Raw genomic sequence first — 20,291 nt, forward strand, 5'->3', positions numbered from 1 at the left:
CATTAAATCTACAAGAGTATGTGCAAAGCCACATTTTAGACTTTCTCAGAACCACTCATGCATGTACATATGTGCACCTCCTGGCATCACGGTGCCCACATCCTGTACGGTGAGTACGGAGAGACGCTCCTCTGAGTCCACTCTGATGACACCGTAGCTCAGACCCTGCATAGACAGCACTCCTCGACCCGGTGGCTGGTTACTGTCATCTGTAGGCCTAAAATGTGAAATAAAATGCCAGATTAGTGCAATATATTAAATTATTATTTAACAGTGACTCTAATGCTATGTAAACCTGAATACGAAGCTGATTGGTTCAACTAGTTCTGATGAAGAAGTTGTTGATTGGTTCAACTAGTTCTGATGGACAGCACTAAGCCCCACCCACGCATAACCTCCTCTAAAAGACACCCGTTTAAGCTAACAGAGATGTCTGGCAAGGTACAGCAGGCTTCATTTGAGCAAAATACATAAAACAGGGTGTGCCGATGAAGTATGCTGGAAACAATAGCTGTGTTCCAAAACTAGTGTGCACACTGCATAGGGAGCTTCCTTTTAAGGAAGATTACAAGAAACTGATGTGAAACTCACAGTTGGTTCCAAAAGCATTTGAGTGACCATTTTATTTGTTATATTTAGCAGTACATAATAAAAGTATATTTATAGTTGACCATTCCTGCACCGCATACTGGGTGATTGCACAATGTAAAAAAAAAATTATTTCTAAAAATTAGGTATCTTAAAAGGTGGCATAATGTTTTTTTTCTAGCATGCTGTCTAAATAGGCAGTTCATTAAGTTTTGGAACAGAGCAGAAGTGCAAAAAATGAACTAACGAGGAAGGAAATTATTACCAGAGCAAGACATTTTCTGTGAACCACATAGGCCAAAGCAAATGTGTGTGAAGGGTAAAAAAAAATGAGGTTATGCTTAGTTTGCATGGTAAATCCACAAATGACGATGACGCCACTTCTTTTATGACAGAAACAGCAGACTTACATATCATCAGTCGCCTTTGAATCAACTTTTCCCCCCTGAATTCACTAGAGAGTGATGATTTCATCTATGACACCAGGCTCTTTTATTAGCTTTCAATTAATTTCTTTTTTGTTCAAATTCATACAAGCTGTTCTCATCCTCAAATTTGTTTTTAGAGAGAGAAGGTCTGTAAAAACGTCCAGCGATGGACTTAATCCTGTGGAATGAAAACCATATGCTCTGCGTTCTGTCACAAGTTTGATTCGGTCACAAAGCAGAGATGTCAGGACTATTCAGGGCTGTAATTATGGAGGCAGCCTAAAAAAAACATCACTTTCTTGTAAATGGATTTGGAAAAAGGCATCAAAGTCATACACAGACTTCGGTAAAGCTCTCTCGATGAACCATCAACTTCAATCTGTGTCTGACCAACAGAAAAATGGTCTGTGTCCATATTTCTGTCATTTTTTGGGGGAGGACGGGGGTTGTTATGAAACTCGTAAAAGAGGCACAGATAGATCTACATGTTCTGAAAGGAAAAGTGAGGGTTTATGAATATGAGCTGAAGTTTGGGGGTGAATGAATGGTCAATGTGTCAGCACTCCTCCCACCTCCTGATGGCCACGGTGAGGGCTTCAGCTGAGCTGGCACATGGACAGATGACCTCTGGCCGCAGACCTTTACTCTGGAAGACATTGAGGAACGCGTCACACGATGAGATGGACCCTGTAGAAAATGAGAGATTATGTGTTATGTGTCGCCTGTCTTATAAGACATTTAAAACAGTTCTCACATTTAGATGCATTCTAACACTGTAGGGTACAATGGGAACACAGCTCCTAAAGCGACAGTTAGCAAAAAAAAAAAAAAAAGAAATCCAGATTTAAAAGGCCATATTGTATAGTTTTGTATCATAAAATTTTTTAAGTTTAAGCTTTCTTGCACCAAAGAGTTTTCATGACCAGCCTTAGAATTAAACAGACTGTTTTTACAACTGTACCTTTAAGATTTCTATATGTAAATGACTTCTGTTGTGATTGTTCACACTTTAGTCCATCATGATATGCCAAATAACAGAATACATTTGAGTATATATATATATATATATATATATATATATATATATATATATATATATATATATATATATATATATATATATATGGGTATTCATGCTCTGTCATATTTCACTCTAAAAACTAAAGAAAAATTAGAAATTAGAAAACCATAAAGAAAATCCAGCCTATTTAGAAGACAATTAAATGTGCTGCATTGTGATGTTGATTTTATTAAATTAAAAACTATTTTATTTTAAACTATCATTATTGTGATAAATACTTAAATTCAAGAAATTAAAATTTGCATTGCAATTACAGTAATAATTTTTTAAGCAATGCTAAATTCAACAAATACTACTATAAGCTTTCATTTAAATGATTAAAATGATATTATTTTTTATATTATTATATTATTTATAATACATTGCAGTAATGAGATTTTTCAGTAAGCTACTGACAAATAAAATATTATATATTTTCTTCAAACTACATATATATTAACAATTTTTCTACCCTAAAAATGTCTTCTAAAGCCTTTTCCTTTTTTTTTTTTGGATTGAAAATTGAGTTTCACCCAAATGTTCTTGGACTAGAAAGAGATCCTTGCATTATAAATGTTCAGCTGCACAGCACATCAATCTCTTCATCTCAAAAGATTAAGAAAGTTTCCCCTCATATGACCCCGAATATTCCATCAGAAATACATTCACTGTATCTTACTGCCATTTACATTGGCATTTGAAGGAAACAGGCGGCAGAAGGAATGTTTTGTCCTTCAGTGTGTCCATTTGTGTATTATGTATCTGCATACATAAGGAAATAGCTTCTGGGCATCATCTATCCTACTCATCCCAGTATAATCCCAGAGGCCATATCTGAGTGTATGCATTTATATTACACACTTATGAATGATGCTTTTAGCTTGTTTGCAGGGTTGCTGGGTGTGTAAAGAGCTGCTTAACCATCTGCTTGTTTCCTGTCAGAGGAATATTTGAAGAAACATAGGTGTGAGAGAAAAGGGGAAGATGGAAGGGAAAGGAAGAGTTAAAACACTAGCTGAACTCACATGGGTTGGATCCGTCGGCCACCACCAGCATGCGCAGGGAGCTCAGGTTGATGTCTCTCTGATCTCGGTGAGCGACCAGAGCCCAGTGCATATCCCTGGACTTGACACAAGCTACTTTAGCTACACACAACCAGAAATGGACACATACAAAATCAATATCAACTGACACTGTCACTTACAAATAACGAATTCATGAAACATTAGCAAATTTCTGAGTAAATCTTTCATGAAGCTGTCATGATGTAAGGGGTCCCATGAGGATTTTTCAATGATTTATACAGAAATGTGTCCTGTTTATGTTTCATGAAAACAGAACAGAAAGACTCAAAGTCTTTAGGCACAAAAAAAAAATTATTTAAAGTTTATTTCAAAACAAAACAATGTATACATGAATTTCTTCACATCAACTTGAAAATACTGTATTATATGTTATTATTACATTTTGTGATATATATTTTGCTACATATTTTCTGTATATAATTTAGTTTCGTGACATTTAGTGACTGACGGACAGACCTTTGTATTGACACACTTTCTGGATCCAGGACAGAGGGTTGACCTTCATCAGCGAGTACGGGATGCTGATTACATGCATCATGTTCATGACACTCTAAGGAAACAGGAAGTGACATAATAACACCCTGAATGTGAAACATATGATCTTATGTTCACATAATTTTTTTCAGAAGCATGACTTACAGTTAGAATGCCGTGCCACAAACCCACATCCTTTTTAAAATCCAATACATTCACTATGATTTCAGCTGAAAGACAAAGAGAAGACAGATTTATTACATTATTGTCTGAGAAGGGAGATTAAAGGACAATGGACTCTGTGTGTGTGTGTTGGACTCACCCTCTGTGTATCCACATGACTGTGTTAGAGCCTGGCAATGTGTAAGAAGTGCGATCCGTGTCACCGTCACACCCAAAACACTCCCATCTTTACAGGTCTTATACTGGAAATCAATAAACACAAGAGTGTCATAAATGTTAATCATTAACACAAATATTAACGCATCAAATCCCTCAACAAACACACTTTGCATGGCCGTTAACACACTACTGTAAGCATGCATGTCAAAATTACTGTCGATGTCCAGGGCATATTTAAACTTAAAATAAAAATGATAAATAATATTTTGCATGAAGAAATAAGGATTATATTTGGAATAAAGAAATAAGGATTATTTTTTGGATTATTAAATAGTTTGACATTTTCCCAGCAATTTCCATTTTCAGTATTTTGAGGTCTTTATTGTTATTAGATTGTCATTATTCTTAAACATTATTAAATTACTGTAGTAAAATGTTTGTTTTTATTAAAATCAGCATAAATTAGTGGGAGTACATCAAACAATTCTACTACTTTCTTTTTTCACTGTTAATAATATATATATTTTATATATATATTATAAATAAAATATCTTTGATAATTGATAATGGGGGAAACATATATATATGCATTGTGCATATACTGTATGCAAATGTGCATTATGTCATAAAGATAAATGTTAACAATGCCAATTGTTCTAAAAAAAGGGCTTTATTTTCTCTTTACATAGATACATAGAATATACAATTCTTATTTTCTTTTCTTTTGCTTTTAGGAGTGATATATTTTCTTCTGGACGTGTTCTTCATGCACTACAAAAAAAAAAAAAAAAAAAAGCGTACAGTAGAACAGAAAGCAAACTTTGGCCCAATACTGGACATCTGATACCCGGCCACTTTGCACAGAGTCTCAGATTTCTGGGATCTGGTGAAGAACATTGAGACAGCTCATTCAAAACTGGTTCAATAATATGAGACCAGCCCCACTCCATTAACCAGCATCTCCTACAAGAGTCCCGATTCACAATTAAACAAACATTAATCATTTATCATCCATTATCCAGTGACTCTCTAATGGAGGCAGCTGTGCCCGGCATGCTGCTAGGAAATATTGATTTCTGGGGCTCGAGTCATAGAATATCTACCAATCAGATATCATAAAACAATTATAGTGGCTGGTGGGGTGCAGCATATGAAAAAAACAATCCTAGACTGATGGCTTCCATTTGTGCAGAATCTTTGAATGTACGGCCAGTAAAATGATTTGAATAACCTGATATTTCCAAAACGGTCATAATTCCATGGGTTAGCTTACCTCTATGTAGGCGGTGTCATTATTTGCATCTTTTATGTGAGGGAACCAATCACGGGGCGGCTTGGACAGGTGTTTGGATTCCGTAACAAACCATAGCAGCTTCGGCCATCCTGATGAGTGGGTGGGACCCAACAGAGAGAAAACATGAATATTCATACAATTCTATTAATATTCATGCAGCTTAATGAGTCAACCATGACTATCATTATCATTATTAGTGGTGATTATCATTCAAAGGAATGATAGTGAGTGATTAGGGTTACTGGCTAAATGATGGCTATGTGCATCGGGATTAGAGTAAGTCCATCTTTTCTCCGCCTCGGGCTAAATGACTATCCTCTCGGGACTACAACATCATTACAACAATATCAGACTCATTACCTCTACATTTTCTATTTATACTGTCTCTCGTCTTACTGTGGCCCAGACAGGGTAAAAAACGCTGACTGCTAGCAGTCCGGCTTAGATAATATCACATGCATGATACGGCCCATCATGCTCCTGATTTTCCCTCGCTGCCCTATACAGACTCTCACTATTTTAGTTATATTTTAAAATGAAATTTATTCCTATGATGCAAAGCTGAATTTTCAGCTTGATTACTCTCAAAGCCACGTGATCCTTCAGAAATCACTCGCAATTTGCTCTTTGGTAATCAACAAACCTTTCTTTTTATTATCAATGTTGAAAACAGTTGTGCTGCTTAATATTTTTGTGGAAAGAAACAATTCCTTGATGAACAGAAAGTAAAAAAAAAAGGATTTTTTGAAACCGAAATCCTTTGTAATATCATAAATGTCTTTTTTGATCAATTAAATGTATCCTTGCTGAATAAAAGTATTAATTTATTTAAAAAACAAACAAAACAAGACCAAAATTCCAGATCCCAAAGTTTTAAATGTTAATGTACAAAGACTCTAATCTCAATGGCTGCTAAATGGGATGTTGCAACACAAACTGTGACTGGTTGTTTATATGTCAATCAAACAGTCTCTTACTATCTAAGTGAGCAGTTCTTAGCCAATTTTTGTTGTAAAACGGACTAGACTTTATCCTGAAAAATCACAAGTCTGTCTCCATGACACTATAGATCATTTATATGAAGTTGTGTATAAACGGACTGACCTTTGAACTGTGGTATTTCACCAGTGGGTCCTTTTGGAAGGCCTTTGTGGCAGGCATCACTGGTCAGAGCTACAGTAACCCCACAACTGCCCAGGAGAAAGCCGATCTGTTGACTTCCTGCATCCTAGTACACACACACACACACACACACACTCACAGATAGGCTAAGACCAGCTAACATCCATCATCAGTACAGCAGCAAAATACACTGCAGGGGAGGTGACGCCAACTGACAGCAAAGAAATTATACCGCGGTGTGCTTAAACATCTCTTTTATTCTTGATGGATGAGTTTTAAAATCACCTCCACCTGACAAATATCCATGTCGCCTTTTTTACATAGTAAAATATCAAAAAGATTTTAAAAAATACCTTAGTTTTTGGACATGACCTTACAAAATGCACTGTGAATATGGCGATACCATGGTACAGGTTTGCTATCAGATACAAACACTATGCTTTTTGGATGCATTTGGAGTATAAGTTCAGGATTATGTTTTCAGTACCAAAATATATATTCAAGGACCATGGTCTGGTTCTATGGTAATATTTTAAGTATCTTAAAGTATAATTTAAATACCATTCAGTACAATGTCATATATCACAGTACTATGATAGTATCAAGTTTTTTAACTGAAATGTATCATCTATGTTACGTACATGGTACTCCATCCCCATGTGGGTAATGTTTATATATACACGGTATTAGCATGTTTTCTACACATGTAGCATGGTACTGTCATGATATTCCACAAAGTACATATAAATATCATGCAAATATCATGTGAATATGGTAATCATTTAGTATTACAGTATGTATTGGTGAGCCTCTAGCTCAAACAGTAAAGCATGAAACAAGCCAGGCCAAAGTCATGGGTTCAGTTCCCAAGAAATGCATGAAATTGCATATTTTGAAAGCATGTTAAGTGGCTCTATTTAAAAGTGGCTGCCAAATACATAAACGTAAATGTGAATCTACATCTAAGTATCACTGGACACAATCACTGCACCATGGTTCTTGCACAGTACGTTTCTTTAAGACTTATTCTGTGTGTGCTATAAGTCAAAAATGCAGAAAAACAAAAAAAAAAGCAACTTTTGCACTGGACAGAAGTTTATTGGTTTGCGAAGTGCAATGCATGCAGAGGAAGCCAGAGAGTGTTCTGCCAGTTTCCAGGTCCTTTCCTGGAATTTTTGGACAGACGAGGGATCAGACTGACTCTTGCCAAAGCAGCTCTCCTCCTTTACTTCAACCACTAAAATTCAAACATACATATCTGAGGCAATACTTCAGCCTCAAGGGGTCCACGCTGAAACATTCACCCTGACATCCCGAAAAGATAACGGATCTCAAAAATAGACAGCAGACCAGAGAGCAAGACACTACATTATTTACAAGGGCAAGTTTCCAGAAGGACTTTGTACCAATTTACCATTAAACATGAATAATATATAAATATTAATATTTTGCGCTGTAAAGACTGTCAGGTTGGCACTCCACAATGTGAGTCCATGCTGGGAAGAAGGATTGTGGGTAGGCGTTATGGTGTTAAAAATGGAGACGTGAAGGCTTGAAAACGTGACAGTCATTCATGGTGGTATATTTAGAGTCTCACCTTTCGGGTAAGTGGCACTTCGATGGGTACGGGCACCACCTCTGCCAGCAGGCAGCCATAAAAGGCGACCATAAAGGCGGCTGGATCGTTGTTGGGGAACACAAGAGCCACCTGCTCATGAAGTGATAAGAGAGGAAAGGTGTCAGACTTCAAACACAAGGGAATGCTAATCTAACAGGGACAGGGTTTAAAACCACGGCATGCGGCAGGAAATGCCACTGTCTTTAAAAAAAAGTTCTGGGATCGAAACAAGTTATACTCTATGTTCAGCATCTGCAGCATGCTGTCGATTACCACCGAAGGGTTTCAATGCAGAAACGATCAAGAGTCCGTGTCATTTTGTTGATACAAGTGCTTTAATTAATTATTTCATACAAAAATGTTATTTGAGTTATTAAAGAGATAGTCCACCATTCCAAACCTGCATGCATTTCTTAACCAAAAAGTTTTCTGAGAGGTAATCGACAGCATTTAGAGGTTAACTAGTACTGAACATTCCTCTAATGAGGTGCTTTACTGAGGTGGTCTGGTAAAGCTTTGTCACACTCACCCGGTCTCCTGGTCGGACCATAGGTTCCTGCTTGGTGCCCAGTTTGTGGAGGATGTTGTACGCTACTTTAATGCTCCGAGACCAAAGCTTGCCTGTGCAAAAGAAGTACATCCTAAATAACTGCACTTAAGGGGTCAGTTCACCAAAAGTACCCTGCAGTTATCAAATCTCATTTGTGTCTCAGTGTATTCAAATATCATTAAAAAGTTTTCTCTATTGCTAAATTTTTATTAAAATGATTGAAATATCAAAAACAGTTTTCTATTTCAATATATTGTAAAATGTCTTTCGTTTCTGTGATGGCAAAACCTAATTTTCAGCATCATTACTCCAGTCTTCAGTCTAACGTGATCATTTAGCGTTCTAATATGACGATTTGCTGCACAAGAAACATTTCTTCTTATTATCAGTGTTGAAAACAGTTGTGCTGCTTAATGTTTTTTTGCAGGAACATTGATTAACGGATTCATTCAAAAGTATACACATCATAACATTATAAATACATTGAATACTTGCTGAAAAAAAAGAAAAGAAAGGAAAGTACTGAATGCAAACGTTTTGAATGGTTGTGTACCGTATTTTCCAGACTATAAGTCGCACTTTTTTTCATAGTTTGGCTGGTCCTGCGACTTATAATCAGGTGCAACTTATTTATCAAAATTAATTTGACATGAACCAAGAAAAATGAACTAAGAGACCTGAACCAAGAGAAAACATTACCATATGCTGCCACGAGAGGGCGCTCTATGCTGCTCAGTGCTCCTGTAGAGCGCCCTCTCGTGGCTGTAGACGGTAATGTTTTCTCTTGGTTCTAAATAAATGCGACTTATAGTCCAGTGCGACTTATATATGTTTTTTTCCTCATCATGACGTATTTTTGGACTGATGCGACTTATACTCAGGTGCGACTTATAGTCCGAAAAATACGGTAAGTTTCACCAAGTTTGACGTGAATACGAAACTCTATTGCTTGTTGGGTCTCAAAGCCAAACCAACGATCTGCCAGTTTGAATATTTGTAAATGCAAATGAGATTTGAAACAGAGAGGAAGATTTTCAGTGAATAATTAATTCAGCTCCCTTTTTTTCCTCACAAAAAGCTATCATGACTTCAAGAAGACTTTAACATAGCCATGAGTCATATGGAGCACCTTTATGGTGCATGAGAAAACTCTAAGATACTCTACATTTAGAAAACTTTAAGTAGGAAAAAGTGAACAGATTCCGCAGAATGAAAGCCAAGTGAAGGACAAACATGGATTGGGGCCAAATGACCAAATTACTCGAAGTTTAAGCATCTGGATGAGTCACACACAGGGCATTTCAGCAGTTTATATCCTCTGTCCTGCTGAATTTTTGACCTGATGTTATCAGGATTTAACTCATGGCTATGAAACCCCACTGTGCGCAAAACTTTGTGCGAGATAGCTCTCTCGCGTCACGCCTGCGTTCTGTGGAAAGTTAATTACTCTTTTGATTTGGTCAAGGTTTTTAATGAGCTGAGGAGGGTGATAGTCTCCGGTGGGTTCTGTATGCAACACAAACAGCCATTGCCATTCATTTTCTGGCTCACACTGTAAACCGAGGCAGTGAAGGTTGTCTGTTGGTCAGAGCTTTGAGCGTCTTGATGAATTAACTGTATGCGTGTGTTTAAAGATGATAAAAAATCATTAAGCTCAGGTGGCTTGATGATCATTTTCAGAATTGATCATCATGATCATTTTTAGAAAAAAGATAAGAGGGAATACCAATCCATTACAGACACACACACACTGCAATCCTTTCCTCACACTCTCACCCGTGATGTACTGCTGGCAGGATCCTCATTGAGTAAAATCAGCTGAGAGCCTCACACACACACACACACTACACAAAAAAAGCCCTTTAATGAACTTGCTCTCATGACTGAGCATAAATAAACAAGGAGACAAGGTTATTTCTGTTAGCATAAGATGAACACAAGTAAATCAGTATATAAACACACTTTAAAAAAACAACAACGCATTAATATAAAATATTTAATTGCAAACAAATTAAGCTTTTCTCTACCTAACTTCATTTTAATTTGAAACTACCTTTTATGAAATGTTTGTGAAATTAAATAAAATCATTAACAAAAAAAGTTCAATGTATTTAGTATGACTTTAGTGTGCAAATTGTTTTCATGTTAATGTTAAACAATATTTTAGATTATTTGAAATTGGATTACTGTCCTTTTGTGAAAGTTTTGCCTTGTAAAGTGTTTGTGCCATTTATGTATGAGGGAGAAAATATATTATTCTATTTCACTATGGTTCACTATCCGCTATGTGGATGGTGGTCGTTATATGTATGGCTGTAATTAAATATGGTTATTTTACCGTAAGTAAGGACATAGAGAGGTTTGCCGTTGGTGTCCATGGTAGTCAGGCAGGGTGCTTTGGGCGAGATGGTCCCCCAGCGTTGCAGTGCAGCTTCTAACGATGGTGGCCAATTAGTGACCACTCCCAGCGGTTCCCCTCGAATGGCGACCATCTGAGCGCCCTCCGGTCGTGGCTGGTTGGGGTCGGGCTGCTGGACTGAAGAGGCAAAACAAGGTCATTTACGGGGCAAAAAATAAATAATCCGTATAGCTGTTTTTGTTCAATTGTTGAATCACCGTTTCATTTGAATAATCACAAATTTTTTCTGTTTTTGTGGTTAACACATATTTAATTTAATACTGATTTAATTCAATGCTAACCACTTCAACCAAATCATTTGTTTGCAAATCGGGGATTGTGTATGTCGGTATGTGTTTGTTTATAAGAACAGCTCTGAAAAGCTCCAAAAAACTCATGCTGAGACAAACACTTACCTTCTAGGAGCTCTTCAAAATCATCAACAAAAAACTCTCGAAGTGGAGGTCGCCTGGGCTGCTTTAACGTGTTTACTAGTTGCTGGATTTTAGCTGAAACACGACTGCTAACTGGGACTCCTTAGGAAGACACACACGTGTTAATGCACAACAACACACACAAACCAGGAAAAAAAACCGAATATTATCATTCAAACATGAATCAAATTTCCTGAACGAGCCTATTAATACACACACAAGACTTAGATGGATGGCTGAATGTGCACAATGAAGATGTTCAGTGTTTACTTCTGTATGCAAGACCTCAATTTCCATCTTACCCCAAACAAATCAGTTTTACAAACACTATTGATTAATGACCCTGACAGATGCAGTCAAATGCGGCCTTCAGAAGCATCCCAAGAGTCCTCAGTGTCCTCAATCACAGCTTCATAACAGAAGATCCATCAGAGCAGATTTCACAGACTGTCTATCATCTCCAGGGCTTACATACAACTTACAACTACACCAACCGTTACAACACCATACATAAATTAGTGTCTATTTTTATATTTCAGTTTTTTTTTATTTTTAGTTTTTAATAATTTAGTTGTATGCTTTAAAATTTCTATTTGTTTTTGCCCTTTTCCTTAAATATTTATTTTCAGCTTACATTTTATTTTATTTTTAAGTTATATTAGCACTTAAACTTATTTCAGTTACCTGTCATGGCAACATTTAAAATGGTAGTTTTTCTATTTTTTTGTAAGTGTTTCATTTAATATTTATATCCACTATTAATATTATTATTATTATTATATTAATATAATACCACAATGACAATGACAATTTACAGTTTAGTAGTTTTAGTTTAACGTATTAAAATATTTTGAACATTATAACACCACAAAATTTTAGGAGTTCATACTGTAACGCTTTATGTATCATGAACTAACAATAACCAATACTCTTGCAGCATTTATACCAGCTACTACCAGTGTGTTCTTAAGCTCAGGCTATGCACGGGGACTATATGCAAGTTCTTCTGTATAAAACCATCCAAAATAAAGTTAGGGGGGAAGAGAAATGCTAGATGGGCTGTCAAAATGATTTAGGAAAAAGGTTCATGTAAATCTTTCAAAGCTCATTGTGAATTTTGTAATGAAATTGTCATTAATGTCTCTAAAACATCACTCATTTTATTTCAGACACATTCTCGTGCACTCACCATCTCCGGTCTCCATGAGTTTGGCGTTGCCATATTTGGGTGTGGTCCGGGGTATGGTGGACACCTGTGGCCTCTCCACCTGAACGGGATGTTCGGAGGTGTAGGTTGTGACGTCTGGAGGGGCTGAGTGATTCTCTGGGTTTGAGAAGATGAAGAGGAATCACAATGCAGAATGAGAAACTCCAGCTTAAGATGTTTGGAGAATGGAAAACTGGTGTATAACTGGTCCAAATTGGTTATTCACTGTGTAATATATATTGATCAAAAAAATGACCAACTAAAACCAGCAATAAACCAGTTAGAAACTTGTTTGTTGCAGCTGATGACTAACTTGGACCTGCTTCAAACCAGCTATCATGTTCCAAAAAACATACATCTGGTTCAAGTTGAGAGCATAACCAGCTTGACCAGCCAATGACCAACTGGAACAACCTACAGTATACACTGCTAATGACCAACTTGGACCAACTTTAAACCAGCTATCATGTTTGAACCAGACTTTCTAGCAGGATTTCAGTCCAGTTCACCTTTGATACAGAGCACCTGACAAACTTGTGTACGATTAAAAGCAAGAGGGTGAGAGGCACATGCACATGTCTCTGAGAAAGAGACGGATGGAATGCAAGAGACACAGAGGAGAGCTTTTTCACCCTTTCCTTAAAGGAGACATATTATGACCCTTTTACAATATGTAACATAAGTCCCTGGTGTTCCCAGAATGTGCCTGTGAAGTTTCAGCTCAAAATACCCCACAGATCATTCATTATATCATTTTGAAAATGCCTATTTTGAGTGGAAGCAGACACACACTGTTTTTCATGCCTGTCTCTTGAAATGCAAATAAGCTGCTGCTCCCCGCCCCCTTTTCCTGAATAGAGCTCTGCCATTACAGCTCGTACCTACTAAAAACATCTGTTTTGGTTCTGATTATCATGTTTATCGTGCTGAAATCATGGATTTTAAACCGTATTAGTTTAAACTACTGATATACGGTTTTCTGAGTGCACACATCCGAAGCACATAAACAGAAAGCGGCTGTCACAGCATGTGAGTTCTCATTCACACATACGAGTTACAAATACAGACGTTATGTCTGTGAAGGTAAACAGCTGGGAAATACATTGCATGTTTATTTTAGATTTGCGTGGCAGCAGCAATATACAGTAAATACATAAATAAATCCACCGCTCTGTTGTCTGCCCTGAGACTGGGACTCTAAATAGCGTTCTGTGCTCGGCAGAACAGTTAGCATGTTTTAAACAAACCATGGCATTAGAACTGGTACACCGTTGTTGCTTGTGAAATCAAATGATGGCGCCATGGGTGGAAACTTACAGATTAAGGGGAGGTAATATTATAATGAGATCCCTTTGCAACATCACTACAGGAGCAGAAAAGGCTTACCAAAACAAAGTTACTGGGTTAATCTTTTTCACCTTTCCTTGGTTGGTAGATGCACTGGGGAAAAGTCAGATTTTCATGATATGTCACCTTTAAATACACTCCCTTTAACTTCCTGCCGGTAAGTCTGCTGGGCTTCTCTTTTGCTGCTCACCCTCCCCTTCCGATCATAAATTCCCAGCTGTCTGTGGCCTCTTTCTCATTCCCCTCCGCTCGCTTCTGAACTGTTTCTTTCACATTCAGTGCCCTTAGCCACCACATAACACCAATATGATATCCCTACAGTTTGTCTGGTCTAATGTTGAGTAGAGTTGTGACGTTCGCGAACGAACCGATTCTTTTGAACGGCTCATAAACATGAACGATGGGAGCCGAGTCGCGACTGGAGAGGAGCCGTTCTTTCTATCGTTCTTTTTTCCTATGCGTGTTCATACAAATGAGCTCCTCCAGGAGACAGAACAGTTATAGGGGGAGGGGCGCACCCAGCGCAGGCCAACCCTTTATAGCGTGATGATATTAGTTATTAGTTGTGCATGCATTTACATTGCATTTTGTGTTCATTTAAAACTTATTTTAAAATCATTAAAAATGTTCTTTTGTGATACTGTACTTGTATAGAAATTTTTCACTAAAAGCTGTTTTCCACAGACATTCATTGCAGCCCACTTTGTTATTGTTCATTGACTTGAAGGGGCTGATGTCCTATTTGCAAAGTTTACAGTAGTAATAGTATGTAGTATGTAGACATTTCCATTTTATTTATTCTAATTTTATCTACTTTAAAAAAAAAATAGTTTTCTATCAAAATGTTCTTGTGTGATAACAATGTTCTTGTGTGGAAGTGTTTGTAGTAAAAGCTGTTTTGCACAGAAATTCATTGCAGCCGGCTTCGTTTTTTATGTTTATTTGTGAGTAGGTATTGTATGAATAACATAAGTCAACGTAGTTTTACACACACACACACACACACACACACTTTGTACTAAAGGTAAATCAAAATAATGATGTCACTGTCTAAGCAGAGGTATTTGTGCAACCCTATGGAATATAGTCCACACATGAGAAATGAGGTAACAATCAATATTTCAGAATAATTCAAACTCAGATATTGGTGTGTGATATCTGAGCTTTAATTATTTGACTACAAATCTCACCTCATAATACCTCCCAGTGATTATTTCCAGGATAAACTGAGATGCCCCCAAGCTGGCTTCTTAAAACTGACTAAATATTTAAAAAGAGCCAAAAGAGCCATTCTTTTGAACGGCTCTTTGAAAGGAACGGATCGCGAAGATCCGGATCCCCTCAAAGAGCCATAAATCCCATCACTAATGTTGAGTAAATAAATGTAATTGACCTTTTATGTATGATTTCAACAGGCAGAAGTCAAAGGGTGAGGCTTTCACTAAAAGCTCATAAAGTGTCACAAGTTTCCTTCCATAATATCCAGTACTCCAATCGAGCTATTCAGAGAGAAATAACAGGCCGTGTGTAATTTCGACAAAGACAATGAGGAGAATGCCAATGAGGCAACGCTATTATTCCTTCACCATAAAACACCCAAAATGGCCCTAACAGAAATATCCACTGTGATCAAGAACACCACAGTCCGAGGCTTTTAGCTTAGTTTTAGTTTAGCATAGATAGTTTTCAGTGTAATAAAGTTTTACACAGACCCTGAGTTTGTATCTGACTGATATGATACATTAATATCATAACTAAATAGAGTTGTGTATTTCAGTTCATTTCAGTAGAGAAACACAGTTAATTTATAGCTCTATTTCACCACAATTCAGTTTGTTTCTGACTTCATATATATATAGTATTATCATGTATAAATTTAAATTGAAGAATTTGTCATACACAGTGGGTATAGAAAAGAATCACCCACTTTTAATATAATCACATTTTGTTGCTTTGCAGCCTGAAATAAAGATGGCTGTAATAACTTATAATAACTTATAATATCCAAGCAAAAAAATATATCAATATGTCAGGTTTTTTTTTTAAACAGAATCACTGAGTTGGAAAAAGGATCACCCCTTCCTAAAAATGACTTTTAAACTCAATCAGGTGTAGCCAATCACCTTCTCAATGGCACACAAAGCCATTTGACTTTCCACTGTCATCAGCTGTGGCCAATTTGGTTAGCTCAGCATGAAAAGAGCATTCCTGGAGCAACTCAGGCCTTGGTAGTGCAATTGATGCAAACAATCAACTATGGGTGGCAAGGCACTGTCAAAAGATCTCTGGGATAAAGTTGAAGACAGACATAATCAATGTCTCGAAGCACAGTGAAGTCTATTAAAAGTGGAAGGTATTTGGTACAACACAGACCTTTCCTGTATCAGGACATCGCTCCAAACTGGATGAAAGAGCCAGTAAGAAACTGGCCAGAGAGGTGAACAAGAGGCCTATAACTCAGAAGCAGTTTTAGGAATTTATGACAAAGTGTGGTCATTATGTGCATGTGACAAAAATATCACAAGTTCTCCACAAATGTGGCTTGAATGGGAGGGTTGCAAGAAAAAAGCCACTCCTCAAAGAAAGATGAGACTGAAATGTAATTATTTGGTCTAAACATCAAACGATATGGTGGTAATATCCTGTTATGGGGGTGTTTCTCTGCAGCAGGGACTGGAGCACTTAGAAGGAAAGTAGAAGGAAAAATGGATGGGGCAAAATATCATCAGATTCTTGAGTTGTAAAGCATGCTGCCCTCTGCCAGAAATTTGTAAATAGCAAAAATGTTTATCTTCAAACATGACAATGACCCAAAGCACACAGCAAAACACAGCACAGTGCACAAAGGTGAATGTCCTTGCATGGCCTAGTCAGAGCCCAGAAATAAAAGCCCATTGAAAATCTGTCGATGACTTGAAGACTGCAGTCCACAAATTTACCATCAAATTTAACTGAGCAGTTCTGCAAGAGTGGGCAAATATTGCAAAGTCTAGATATGCAAAGTTAGTACAGGCATATCCCAACAGACTAAAAGCTGTATTTAAAGCAAAAGGTGGTTCAACAAAAAACTGACACAAGGGGTGATCCTTTTTCCAATTCAGTTATTCACATTTTTTTCCCCGACATGTTGGTGTTATATCTTTCACTTGGATGTTATAAACTGTACTAAATAAATAAAACTGGATAAAACAAAAACTGGTTCCATCTTTAATGCTGCAAAACAACAAAATGTGATTATTTTAAAGGGGAGTGATTCTTTTCTATACCCACTGTATCTGGGAGAGATAAGTCAAGCTGTCACCAGTGGCGACAGAATGAACGTGAGTGAGAGAGATGACTCTTGTGCCAAGCACATAAGGAGACTGTGATAGAGAACATGACTAAGGAAGGGCACGACCCCTGGACTTGGCTTTCACCCACCATCAGCACTTCTTCTACTCTCACTCATCTCTTGAAGGACTGACATGACTACCAGTGCAGCTTTTTAGTGAATCAAAACATATAGCACGAACAGTGTAGTCTGATTCCCAAAGAAACGTCTCTTATGTGCCAATTTTTTTTTTAAATTAATCAAAAACAAAAACTGAAATCAGCCTGTTAATAAGACTCTTAAGAACTGGTTGTTTTGGGGCAAATCAAAAACATTCAATGCAACATGTGACTCAATTCTCAAACAAAATGAATCTTGTGAGGCTTTCTTTTTAGTGAATCAAAAACAGCATGACCTATGTGTCCTGATTCAGGGACAAATCATTTTATGAGCTGGTGGGTTTTAGTGAATCAAACACATACAGTTTGACCGGTGCGGTTTGATTCATGAACAAATGACTCTTGAATCAATAACATACCGCAGGGCATGGGGCCCGATTCCTGAAGCAAATAACTCTTCTGAGCCAGTTCTTCTAAAGAATCGTTCAAAAATACAAGTTACTGGCCTGAAACATATATAAAAAATAATAATAATAAATGTAACCAAATTAATCTGAATCAAACAAAATCAGAAATAAATCAAGTTGCCATGAGAGCTTTGTGACTCGAAAATTGGAAACCGATCTCCAGCCCTTATCTTCTGTCTGCTGACTCTCTCCCTGCCTCATACTCGACCGTCCTGCCTTGTAATCCACCTCATCTCCTTCTTCATTACTGGCCTCCTTGCCTCGTCTCCTGCCTCTATCATCAGTGATGAGTGTACGAGAAAACACCCAGCAGCTAGAGCCCTTACATAACAGGCTGAAAATAACCCACATCCAAACTCTCTCTTCACCCCCCTGCTCTTCAGTGACACAGACACTAATGTGCTGCAACAGGAGTTTCCTCAAAGCCCAGAGGTGCTTGTAGGAGGACAAATAAAATGACGTCTTGTGTCACGTGAGGGAACCTGCTGGTAAATCTGCGTCACTGAGAAAAGAAAACCCCAGACAAACACAACCCTTCTAGTCTGGAGGGACTGATGAGAAATATTACAGTAAATTTCCAGTTAACATTATCGTAAAATGTAAACAGCTTAGATTCAATTACTGTTCAAAACATAGCCTATAAATATATTTTTATCAAACAACACAACCATTCAAAAGCTTGGGGTCTGAATTTTTATGTTTTTGAAAGAATTCTCTTATGCTCACCCATGCAGAATTTAATTGATCAAACAGAGAGTAAAGAACAGTAACATGCTGAAATATTTTTTGCAATAAAAAAATAATTGTATTTCGATATATTTTAAAAATGTATTTGTGTGATGGCAAAGCTGAATTTTGAGCATCATTACTCCAATCTTCAGTGTCACAAGATCCTTCAGAAATCATTCTAATATGTTGCTCAAATCTTATTATTAGCAATATTAAAAACAGTTCTGCTGCTTAATATTTTATGTGGAGCCCCTTAAACATTTTTCCAAACTTCTTTGATTAATAGAATGTTCAAAAGAACAATTTATATGAAATAGAAATCTGTTATAACATAAAATATATGTATTGTCACTTTTAATAAAAAAAGCATGCATTAAATTAAAGTATTACTTTCTTAAAAAATAAAACTGACCCAAAACCTTTGAATAGTAGTCAATATTTGCCTGTTTTATACACTGTAAAACAGTAAACATTCAAAATGTCAATGGAATTCACAACATTTAAACAAATAATCATGCAAATTTAACAGATAAATACATAGATAGTGACAACACACTAACAGTTAAAGCAATAGTGCACACAAAATATTATTCTGCCATTATTTACTCACCAGAATGTTGTCCTAACCTGTATACCACGCATAACATATAACAGTTTGCAGAATGTCTAAGCTGCTTTTTTCTATATTATTAAAGTGAGCGATATGGTTTTTGTATGGTTTTTAGTGGAAAAACTACTTTATATCAGTCTGTGTGTCACACAAATTAAATGACTTCAGAAGACTTGGAATATTGTGTATGATTTGCATTGACTAATTTCATTTTCAATTTCTCATTTTGTCTTCCAAGGAAGAAAGAAAGGCAAATTGGTTCAGAAAGACATGAAGGTTAAATAATGACAGAATTCGAAATTTTAAGTGAACTATTCTTACAGAAAACACAAGGTCAGGAATGAACAACAACGATAAGCACAACTAGACAAAGAATGGACATCTAAAAGCAGACTGAAAGCCTGAAAACAGCATTTCACACTTTATAATTGAATTAAAAAAATACATATTAAGAAAAAACACAAGGTACACAGTCACTACTCCCAGACAGACCAAATCTCGAATACAACAGCACTAACAGTGTCTCATAACTGTTGTCAGAGAGTTGGGCTCACTTATTCGTACATACACAGCATAACTGACGTTCAGACGCATCAGGTCATAAAATTCACAGCACGCAACTGCAAACACAAACACACTGAGGACCCGTTGTCCCCTAGACTCCAGAGAGAACTACACGGAAGACACAGAGATGTTCTAGATGATCGGATGATTGGGGAAGTGTGTGTGCATTGGGGGACATATACTGACCATCCGACTCCAAGGGCGGCGGCCAGAGAAGATCTGATCCAAACTCACAGGAGCGCCGCAGCGAGTTTCCATTCTCCGCTATGCCGAGCATAGTTTTCCTCTTCAACGAGAGGTGAGCGATCGGCCCTGGATAGGGAAGGGGGAGAACCAGAACCTTAGAGCTATCCACTTCCCCACTGACCACAGGCATGGATGGGCAGGAGGGACGGGTGCTGATGAGCCGAGCATGGACCGTGCCATGTTCCCAAAAGAGTCCTTAGGACTCTGGATATCATGGAAAGGGAAGGGGGAACGGAGGAGGTGGGAATGATTCCTAAAGGACTACCCACACTGCCATGTTTCTCTCAACGGTACGAGAC

At 37.3% G+C, this 20,291-nt stretch overlaps 1 protein-coding gene across 9 annotated transcripts in view; it reads right to left on the reverse strand.

The window, feature by feature from the left end:
- LOC113066150 (disco-interacting protein 2 homolog C-like) overlaps positions 1–20,291 on the reverse strand; it is a 100,679-nt gene that overhangs the window by 20,231 nt on the left and 60,157 nt on the right. For 8 of the 9 annotated variants that reach the window (XM_026237848.1, XM_026237849.1, XM_026237844.1 and 5 more), the window contains exons 6-19: positions 19,933–20,058; positions 12,583–12,717; positions 11,376–11,495; positions 10,900–11,097; positions 8,541–8,632; positions 7,991–8,101; positions 6,376–6,499; positions 5,251–5,360; positions 3,958–4,060; positions 3,801–3,865; positions 3,618–3,711; positions 3,102–3,221; positions 1,589–1,703; positions 78–217 (exon numbers count right to left, since the gene is read on the reverse strand). In XM_026237848.1, coding sequence (XP_026093633.1) covers positions 78–217; positions 1,589–1,703; positions 3,102–3,221; positions 3,618–3,711; positions 3,801–3,865; positions 3,958–4,060; positions 5,251–5,360; positions 6,376–6,499; positions 7,991–8,101; positions 8,541–8,632; positions 10,900–11,097; positions 11,376–11,495; positions 12,583–12,717; positions 19,933–20,058 — 1,653 coding nt within the window. The remainder of the gene's footprint in view (positions 1–77; positions 218–1,588; positions 1,704–3,101; positions 3,222–3,617; positions 3,712–3,800; positions 3,866–3,957; positions 4,061–5,250; positions 5,361–6,375; positions 6,500–7,990; positions 8,102–8,540; positions 8,633–10,899; positions 11,098–11,375; positions 11,496–12,582; positions 12,718–19,932; positions 20,059–20,291) is intronic. The other variant, XM_026237847.1, reaches the window with a different exon arrangement.

The sequence above is a fragment of the Carassius auratus genome, chromosome 49 (genome assembly GCF_003368295.1).
Source record: "Carassius auratus strain Wakin chromosome 49, ASM336829v1, whole genome shotgun sequence".
Taxonomy (NCBI): Eukaryota; Metazoa; Chordata; class Actinopteri; order Cypriniformes; family Cyprinidae; genus Carassius; species Carassius auratus.